This window comes from Ostrea edulis, chromosome 10 (assembly GCF_947568905.1).
Source record: "Ostrea edulis chromosome 10, xbOstEdul1.1, whole genome shotgun sequence".
NCBI lineage: Eukaryota > Metazoa > Mollusca > Bivalvia > Ostreida > Ostreidae > Ostrea > Ostrea edulis.
Genome location: NC_079173.1, coordinates 35,521,823 through 35,531,916, shown reverse-complemented (window position 1 = coordinate 35,531,916; position 10,094 = coordinate 35,521,823). Strand labels below are relative to the sequence as shown.

Sequence of the window (10,094 nt, the reverse complement as noted above, 5' to 3'; positions counted from 1 at the left end):
GTCTGAAAACAGGTCTACAGCAAATTAATACATGTTCTATATTGAGTAGGTCAGTTGTAATCGTATAACATATATATGCAAGATATATATAAAACGCTACAAATGACAATTTTCGTGTCCATTTTATTTCCTCACTTTAGATGGATTTGAACAAAATTGATTTTCTTGGTATAAATAACATGCTTTATAGTTGATTACGGATAAAACTGTTTATTAGCAGACTTCTTGAAGAAGCAAACAAGAGGACCACAGACCAAACTGTGAAGTGGAACTCAGTAGTTATTTTGACTTTTTAATTCATGCACATTTTAACATACTTACAGATGTACATCATTGTCATAAGTGTTTATTATTCAGATTTAAAAAGGAATATATATTCTTAATTTTCCCCGATTGCATGTTGCATTGACTTTAGAGTAGTATTTACCGGTAAATCCAGGATCTACAACTGATAAACGTGCTCATCAAATAAATGTCATGGAAATGTTATTTTTGGAAACTGATCAGTGTGTTGGTCCCAAAGAAATATAACATTTTTCAGATACAAAACTATAGATGCAAATCCATACAATATTAATGCAATCACCCGGTAACCAAGTACATGTAAAATGGTATATGTTGTCACTGCTGTGGTGTGTGTGTATATCCTACATGTTGTCACTGCTGTGGTGTGTGTGTATCCTACATGTTGTCACTGCTGTGGTGTGTGTGTATCCTACATGTTGTCACTGCTGTGGTGTGTGTGTATATCCTACATGTTGTCACTGCTGTGGTGTGTGTGTATATTCTACATGTTGTCACTGCTGTGGTGTGTGTGTATCCTACATGTTGTCACTGCTGTGGTGTGTGTGTATCCTACATGTTGTCACTGCTGTGGTGTGTGTGTATATCCTACATGTTGTCACTGCTGTGGTGTGTGTGTATATTCTACATGTTGTCACTGCTGTGGTGTGTGTGTATCCTACATGTTGTCACTGCTGTGGTGTGTGTGTATATTCTACATGTCACTGCTGTGGTGTGTGTGTATATCCAATGCACATATAACAGTGTCCTATTTAGTTGGTAAAGTCATTACTTTAACACTGAAAAAATCAGGTAAACATTTACATTTCTGAAATGTCAAACTTTAAGATCCATACCCTCAGCTAAAGTTGACTAGAACAGAACTTTATAATTAACTTCAATGTGTAAATACACACTATAAATATATACAGTACAAGTTTTTGAACTTTTTTCTCTGTGGACCTAACTTTTTTCAAGTTAGAAGTTTTTGAACACGTTTCTCCGTGTTGGCCACCCTTATATTGGCGTCCTCGACTGTCCTGTTTAGTTTGTTGATCATATCGTCCTGCTCTCCTATTTCCTGATTAACTCCGAGAGCTAGAGATTTCAAATCTCCCAAAATGCTACTCAACTCAGCCACTTCCTGATCGCTCACGGTTTTCTGAACACCTAGTTGTAACACTTGGGATCTGTTCATTGAATTTCCTGATGCCTTTAATTCTACATTTCCTGTCGCGTGACGATCAGACTCGGGTATTCTTACTTCAGTGTCTTTTTTACTTTTCCTCTGAAACAGTTCTTCTACAAAGAAATCATTGTAAGAACCTGTCATTTTGAAAGAAAGGTAAGGCATTCTATTTTGAACAAAGAAGTAGGTACAGTTTCTAAAGTCATTTGGCCCAAAATATCGATGATTTCACATGGAGCTCAAACCCTGGCATTCAAATAAGGAATAGATTAGCAAACTCAAAATCCGCTCAGTTTGATCAGCAAAATGATTTGCGTCATATGATGAGAGCTTGAAGTTGGCATAAAATTGCAAAAATGCCATTTTCAATGACAATATCCACAAATTCAGGTGGTTTTCCTTTCAGAAAACATACAGCGCATGCATCAAGCCAATTCATATTCAAGTACGTTTTTCATCTTAAAATGATTCACAATATATATCGTTTTCATTTTGTTCGACAAATGCGCACATCTTTTCCTGAGCAATAATCTGTATGACATTTGACAGTTTTGAGGCTTATTTTGAAAAAAAGGCGGGAAATGTCTTATTCATGACGTCATAATGCTATTGAAATAGGAATATCATTCTGATTTTGTTGACATAGTATACCTGGCATATATTTTACTTTCTTAAAATGCTGATTAAGGTTAATTGCAGACACATTTTATAGAGACATTTTTTGGGGGCCTTTTTCTGTACATTATGTATACAATCGTACCTTGCTCTTTACTAACTAATTAATATCACTTAATTAACAAGACAGCTGAACACTAATTAATCTTTTTGGTATGACTTGGTAAGTTGTCATCATTATTTCCGATCGCTATTTTGATGTATATTTCCGATCGCTATTTTGATGTATATTTCCGATCGCTATTTTGATGTATATTTCTATATATTTTCACACCACCGTAGTCGCATCATTATGTCTATCGTCAGTCTATGTAGATGTTTGTCACCATGTGAATGTTGTAATAGATAGGACTTAATTGTTTAGTGTGTGTACTCCTTGTTCCACAGTCATTTGTTGTATTTCACAAGTACCAATGCCGGCAACCTTGATTTCTGAGGCTCACCCTTATAACTTAAGCGTAAAATAAAAATTTATCGTGTGGTTTCAGTTTCCTTACTTGCCTCATTTTTCAATCCCTGATCCAGTTTTTTAAAGTTAGGGATAAGGAACCAATTATTGTAATCAAATCATATATTTACTCCTATTTACCACGTTTACCCCCAAAAAGATAGATGCTAGTTCTTTAAGTGACAACAACGTATGAACAATATCGTAGTTTAGACATTTACTTAATATTTCAGTATCACTTGTCATGTATGTTTTTCATTTATTATCAAATATTTACATTCACTGAATCTTCTCATGAATATATTTCTTTTGAAATGTGACATTGCTTTCATCATAGACAATGAATACATGTTTGTTGCCAACTAGTTCGATCAGGTTTTTTAGTTACCACTGTCTGCATAATCGCAATCTGATTAAAATACAGATCTCTGTTACTGTATCATCTGTCATTTTATGCAATGATTTTCTGACCATGGTCTTTGACATTTTGACCTTAAAATCAATAGGGGTCTTCTTTAAGTCATAAGGAGTAATTGTATGAAATTTCAAATGCAAAAGCTTCAGGATTTAGGCTGGAAATGAAAGAATGACAGAGAGAATGATGGATGGACAGACAGAGAGAATGATGAATGGATGGACAGATGGAGACAGACCAAAATTAACCTCTCTAACTTTTTGTTAGAAGACCCTGCCCCCCAAAAATATTCAACTTGCCTACCTTATTTCTGAAAAGCATGTCATAAGTAACACACAATTATTTTTTTGTTGTCCTTCCTTAGTTGCATGTTTAAGCATGCTTTAATTTATAAGAATGCAGTTTAAGAACTCGGAGATACTTACTAGAGGAATTACAGGTTAAGGTTGTACTAAGTGGCTTGGTATTTGATGTTTCCTCGCGAAAGGCATCTTGGGAGAACTCCACCTTACTCCGGAGCCTTTTATCCAGAATACCCAGCACACTATACACAGAAGTGAACACGAGAGAGTAGGATATGTCAGCTTTCCCAATCTGAAATCGGGTCACTGTGATTTCCCATGGGCTAACCACACGGATACGGGAAATATCGCCCCATGTAAAGTGGTGGACCACTCTCTGCCTGTCTGTCATTAGGTAAATTCCACCCTGAACTAATCTGAAGATACCTAAATTCTGTGCATTTAATTTATTTGGTTCCAGTTTGGTGTACAAAATTTCATGATCGATCTCCATAGAGAGGTCCGAGTCAAAGACCACAATGGGGTCATTAGCCTTGTACTCCTCTGGGAGTGACCAGCGGCCAAGCCAGGATTCTAAACCTGAAATGAGGTTTTCTGTAACATCCAGGTCAGAATGAATATCCATCATTGTCGCCATCGCTGAATTTAGCTGGTGACCCTGAAAAATGATTTAAAAATTTACTGGCATGCATTGGCAATAAATCCAAATGAACTTACAAAAATCGCTAAAACGCATCAAAGATGCGTATGGCCGAGTTGCAGTTTGGAAAATTATGCACGCTTGTATTCACTAAGTAAAAACATGCACATATTTAATATAGTTTATAAGTATGAAGCTTTGAATGGCCGCAATAAGTATTTAGTGTGATAATGACCTTGACCTTTGGATTTCAAAAGCAACATGAATCTTGAATGTCATCAGGATTTGAAGTCTGATAAAGATGCACCAGCAAGTACATGTATAAAAGTTAGAAGCAAGCTCAAATCTACAGTATATAGTGAAAAAGAGACCTTGACCTTTTGACCTCAAAATAAATAGGAAACTTCCTCGTTTGGATGTGATCATGTTATGTAAGTCTCACAAAGATAATAATAATAATAATGATTGGTTTTATATAGCGCCTTTTCCAGCGTATGCTGCTCAAAGCGCTTTACAATAATCAATGTACATTATTACCCCGGCAGACCTTATATCAATCTAGAACTTTCTCAGCCTCCTAGGAAGCATACAGTGCAAGCTGCCATTACAAGCGCATTACAAGATGCACCAAAAAGTATGAAAGTTAGAGACTGGACAAGCTAATTGTGGATGCCCCCCCCCCCCCTGACTGGACGCCCATCCTCCCCCAATTTAAAAGCCGAGATTTGCTACGCAACTCGGCTAAAAATTGAAATGAAAGTCTGAAGACCCACTGGTAGCCTCGTGATACTACACATGAGCTTGTAATTAAAATGCCATTCGACCAGCAAAAGGAGGTGTACTATTTATAGAACAGAGTGAAAATCATGGTGGCTCACTACACCTTGAAGGAATTTATCAAATCAGCACAAAATCATTTAGATTATGAAAGATGTGATGATATGTATTAAATACATGTGTCAACAAGAGTACCGCAAACGGTACAATATATGCCTGTCGGACGGTGAAATTCAACATGGAAGCATATTGTGCACTTTGAATTGATACAACACACATTCTAAATAGAAAAGCCTTGAAGTGGGTCATGGGGCACCAATCCATCTGACATGTGAACTGATTGTGTATTTCTCCGAGAGTGAGGTTGAAACAAAATGTTGGTGCAATATCTATCTATAATGATAAAAAGTTCAGGAAACCATTTGATCTACTTTTAGCCCTAAAGTAGGTCATGGTGCACCAATTAAGTTGAAATGTGAACTGATTATGTATTTCTCTGAAAGGAAGGTTGTGACTAAATTTCAGAGCAATATCTGTGACCATACCAAAAAAATCTGGAAAACTTTGACCTACTTCTACTCCTATTGTGCGCCAATTATCCAGCTGAAATGTTAACTGCGCTTGTCTTCCTCTGAGAGGAAGCCTTTGACTAAATATCAGGGCAATATCTGAATCCATAATGAAAAAAAAGCCCGGAAAACTATCTGACCTATTTTTATTCCAAAAGTAGTTCAAGGATGGACCAATCCAGCTGAAATGCAAACTGAACTTGTATTCCACTGAAAAAAAAAGCTTAATGTGTAAATTTCAGGGCAATATTCTGTATCTGTAACAAAAAAAGTCCAGAAAACTGTTTGACCTACTTATAGCCCTAAAGTAGGTCAAGGATGGACCAATCCAGCTGAAATGCAAATTCACTCTTACAATTCTTGAGGGAGACATTGTGATCAAATTTCAAAGTTGTTCATGCATCCGTTACGGAAAAAAGTCTGGAAAACGTGACCCGGGACGGATGGACGGACAGCCAGCCAGCCGGACAGTGCCATAACATAATACGTCCCGTCTAATGATGTGCGTATAAAAAGGCAAAAATGTGCAATTTTGGATATTAAAAGAAACATGGTTTTCAAACACTGGTGAATTTGAACTCAAGATCTGTGGGTCACTAATCCGATACCTTAACCACTGAGCTATGTTGATAGACAAACAAAAGGGATGGCTTAATCTATAATACCTGACTATTGAGTGTTTCTGCAGCATTTTGTAATGTTTTCTCTGAATCCATGGCAACAGTCAACAGCTTGCGACCCATTTCAGTCCGTCCCTTAATCTCTGTGTCCATCGTACTTTTGGTGTCTTTTCTCTGCAATAATTTTGACCTCAGAAAGAAGTTGATGAATTGCACAACTGACTGAACATCAGAAAATGAAGAAAACCAGTGTTTTATCCCAGTCTTCGTGGCAACAAAGACTGCTCTAAATATAATGCCAGTCATCGTTTTCTTCACTTCAGCTATGTTCGAATAATGTATGTCCTGATGTGAATTTTCATCGTCTGTTGTAAATTTTATGCCATGGCCCATAATACACAAGGTCCCATACATCCATCTTCGAACTGTGTTGTCATAGTAACTACACGGCCATTTTTTAATGATGTAAGTCTCTTGCATTGACATTTTCATAGATTATAACTTCATTGTTTAGGATGTTGATCTAAAAAAAAACAGGAATATTGGTAAAACTGATGGATGCTCTCCAAACTGCATCTAACCATTGAATGCGCTACTTCTTATGACAAAATGACCCTCATGATCAATAATTGTTGAAATGTAGGGTGTTTTTTCATATATAAGGTCTATTTTCTGAATGACCTTGATCTTTACAAGATGACCTTCAGGCCCTTTTCCTAATACTTTGATATTTGTGTGATACATGAAGAGTACCTGTTAAATAAGAGTACCGCAAATAATACATAATACACCCCTGAAAATGCTTACATAGGGTGTTTTTCTTAAGCCATAATTTGTAGAATTTTGCTTCAGGTAGTATCAGCCATCATCAGGCTGTGACATACTTTTTTTGCATTGTATGAATAAAGGTTCTTAGCCTTAACAGTTACAAGAGGTAGATAGACATGCAAACCAAAATATTTCCCCAAAGACCAAGTTCAACAATTTGTTAATATTCAAAACATCAAATAAAATTAAAATTTGTTATGAGAATCAAAATCCTTGCACTATGCACATCTTCAAAAGACCCTAGCTTCTAAACTGTGAGAGGGGATATAAAAGGACAAACCATGCCCTTTATCTATCATATGCATATTTTCTCAAGACTATAATTATCTCAAAAATTGAAGAAAATCAAAAGCCTTACCACTGATACAGATCTTCCATACCCATACAAATACTCTGTAAAATAAGAAGGTCCTCACTTGAAAACCATGGAAGGAAAAACAGACAAATCATGTACTCTCTATCTAATAATTCCTCAAAACGTACTAAGTTCGACATCCTGTAATTTTCTCAAAAATTTAAGGAAATCAAAATCCTTGCCACATGCATTAACTCAATATACAGTGTAAAATATGAAGGTTATCACTTGAAAACTTTGGGAGGAATTCACAGGACAAATCCAATACTCTCCATGTATTATTTCCTCAAAATGGACCAAGTTCAACAACCTGTAATATTCTCAAAAATAGAAGGAAATCAAAACCTATTTCACATGCACATGTTCAATACCCATCCCATATATACTTATACTAACACTCTGTAAAACAAGATGGTCCTCACTTTAAAATTGTGGGATATCGAGTGAACCAGACAACTTATGTATATACCCTTCATATAACAATAATTTTCAAATAAAGGGGCAAAACTCCTGAGAGAGGTCCAAATAGATCAAAATTGCATGTTCTAGTCTACGGTGATACACAAAGAAGCTGTATAGCAAGTTTCAGCTTCCTATGTGACAGAGAAATGAAAATAGAAACAGAAAACCACGAACGGATGGACATACAGACATCGCTGTACCAAAATATGTCCCATCTAAAACAGGCATATAAAAACTGTTGAAATAATGAACTTTTACTTCAAGTTATAAATAACTTTTAATTTTGCGAAATCATCAGCACAATACATATTTGTGTGACAATGTAAATCAATAACTGTTGAAATATTGTTGACATAAGGTATATGTTCTGGGTTACACTGACCTTTACAAAATGACCTTGAGAGAACTTGGTCCAAAAGTCCTTGACTCAAGGAACATCTGTTATCAATTTTAAGCCTTTCATCAGAAGCTCAGTGTTTACATTGTAGACCTTTACAGATAAAACTGATGACTCCTGTGAATCTGCAAGCATGACGAGAAAAAAAAAAAAAAAAAAAAACCTGCGGAAAACTGACTTGCCGGACTGACTGACACAGACGGACGGACGGACAGACAGAGTGCAATTAAAGTTCCCTCCGGCTTCGCCGATATGGGAATAATTATTCACTATCAGGAAATGGACATGTCTGTATACTTTTCTAAAAAGAATAGACTGATAGTGATAATCAGCTGGTGCTCGTACTCGGCCAAGAAACACCAATAAATCTTTTAAAAATATATGAAACTAAAATGTATGGCGCGCCTGTCCATTATACTGTAGCTGCTGAATGAATTGGAAAAAAAATTGGTAAAAGAATTTGTAAAATAGATAATCAAAACAAAATATCATATCAACCTGCTCACATATAATCATCCCCTACTTTCATTTTCGGATATTTCTTTCCAGAGGTAACCACGCGATTTAGTCTATGGGCGATTCGCTCTGGAATGAACACGCCTAGTATAACAGGCGGATTCAGAATTTTTTCCGGGGGGGGGGGGGAGTTTGTATTTTTTTTTTTTTGGGCCCTTCCCCTGTAGCTCCCTTAAGCAGATTTGACACTTATGCCCCATAGATATGACGCTAAATTTTGTGTTGTAATCTGAGTGTCATTATGATGATGTTTTTAATGAGGAGGATTAGGTTAATTTAATTACATCTCAATCGGGCACGTAGAATTGAAGACCGGGGGTGGTGGTAGTCGGATCCCTTTTTCCTCAGGAAATTTTGCTTAAAAAGGGTAAAAATAACACATTTTAAAGATGGGTCCCCATTTGAAAACCAATATTCATGGTACCCCCCTTTTCAAAAATTGTTGGATCCACCCTTGCAAAGTTAGTTATTTTGACAAAGAAAGAAGATAAAATTACTAATCGCTCCTCCTTTTTTAAAGTACTAGTATTCAAAGATGTAAGGTTAATCTAACGAATGCCTACATGCCTATATCATAGTTACTTGAATAAGACACAATATAAACTATTAACAAACCATTCACTTTTAAAATATTTATGTTTACTTATGAAAATCTTTATTGATTCTAACGAGACTTTAAGTCAAAATGGTATGAAAGATGGATACTTACATGTCATTGAATCATTCAAAATTAACACCCGTATATCATTTAATTCTAGGGTGAATAAGACGACACACTGAAAAGTATATCTAACATAAAAGTTTTTTTTTTTTTTTTTTTTTTTTAAAGAAGTAGACAAATTGAAAGTGAAAAAGAAGTGCCTGGGAATGCTCAGAATGCAGGGTTTTGCACCATTTACCCCAGAGCTTCTGAGGGACTAGCCCCCCCCCCCCTCTTAGTTTATTGCGAGTAAACTTTAAATTAGCTTCTTCTCTCTTTTCTTCTTCCTTTATTTCATTGCGACATCAGGTCTAAGTATGGCGATTAGAGTGATTAGAACTTTGGAAACAAGTAGTAAATAAACTAAACATTCATGTATAAAAAACTGTCTCAAGATTTCCCTAAAGATATGCACACCAGCAGAGGGTGTAAATGGGGTAGGGTGGCGGTTGTGAAAAGTACGTAAATATTTAAAGATCAAGTGAGATCCTCCTTTCACAAATTCCTGGATCCGCCTATGCTATATATTCTATAATTTTCTCTACTGGGAGTATTAAGTGAATGACTTATGGATCAAAGAAATATATATAGTTTATTATTTTTTTAATCAAGTGTCCACGGACTACATTGATTTTTAATAATAGTACACAAATTAATCAAACTAAAACCAAGTCCACCCATCTATACGTAACCCGTTTTATTCATATCATTTTATAGGAGAAAAATTCTCTCCTAATGAAATTCGTTAGTTTGATCAATATCTGCACTAACATCAATAAGCAATGTAGTTAGTCAACACACTTGTAATAATTAAAAATCCCCAGGGTTCTCTATCTAGTATGACCGTTAAACCATGCTAGGACGCACGTACGGTCATTATTGCGTCCAGAGCCGAGTAGTTAACGAATGTCGTTATGGG

The 10,094-nt window shown here is 35.9% G+C and overlaps 1 protein-coding gene across 7 annotated transcripts; it reads right to left on the bottom strand.

The window, feature by feature from the left end:
• Positions 1-109: 109 nt before the first annotated feature.
• LOC125665908 (synaptosomal-associated protein 47-like) lies at positions 110-8,546 on the bottom strand. 7 transcript variants are annotated; one of them, XM_048898877.2, is made up of 5 exons: positions 8,466-8,546; positions 7,104-7,138; positions 5,963-6,440; positions 3,435-3,969; positions 110-1,584 (listed from the first exon to the last, which is right to left on the bottom strand). In XM_048898877.2, the coding sequence occupies exons 3-5, from the start codon at positions 6,407-6,409 to the stop codon at positions 1,256-1,258; spliced, it is 1,311 nt and encodes a 436-aa protein (XP_048754834.2). In that variant the 5' UTR covers positions 6,410-6,440; positions 7,104-7,138; positions 8,466-8,546; the 3' UTR covers positions 110-1,255. The 7 variants fall into 7 exon arrangements, with proteins under 7 accessions (XP_048754834.2, XP_048754833.2, XP_048754835.2 ...); XM_048898876.2 differs by having other exon boundaries at positions 8,458-8,517; XM_048898878.2 differs by lacking the exon at positions 8,466-8,546 and adding an exon at positions 7,945-8,444.
• Between the last annotated feature and the right edge of the window lie 1,548 nt (positions 8,547-10,094).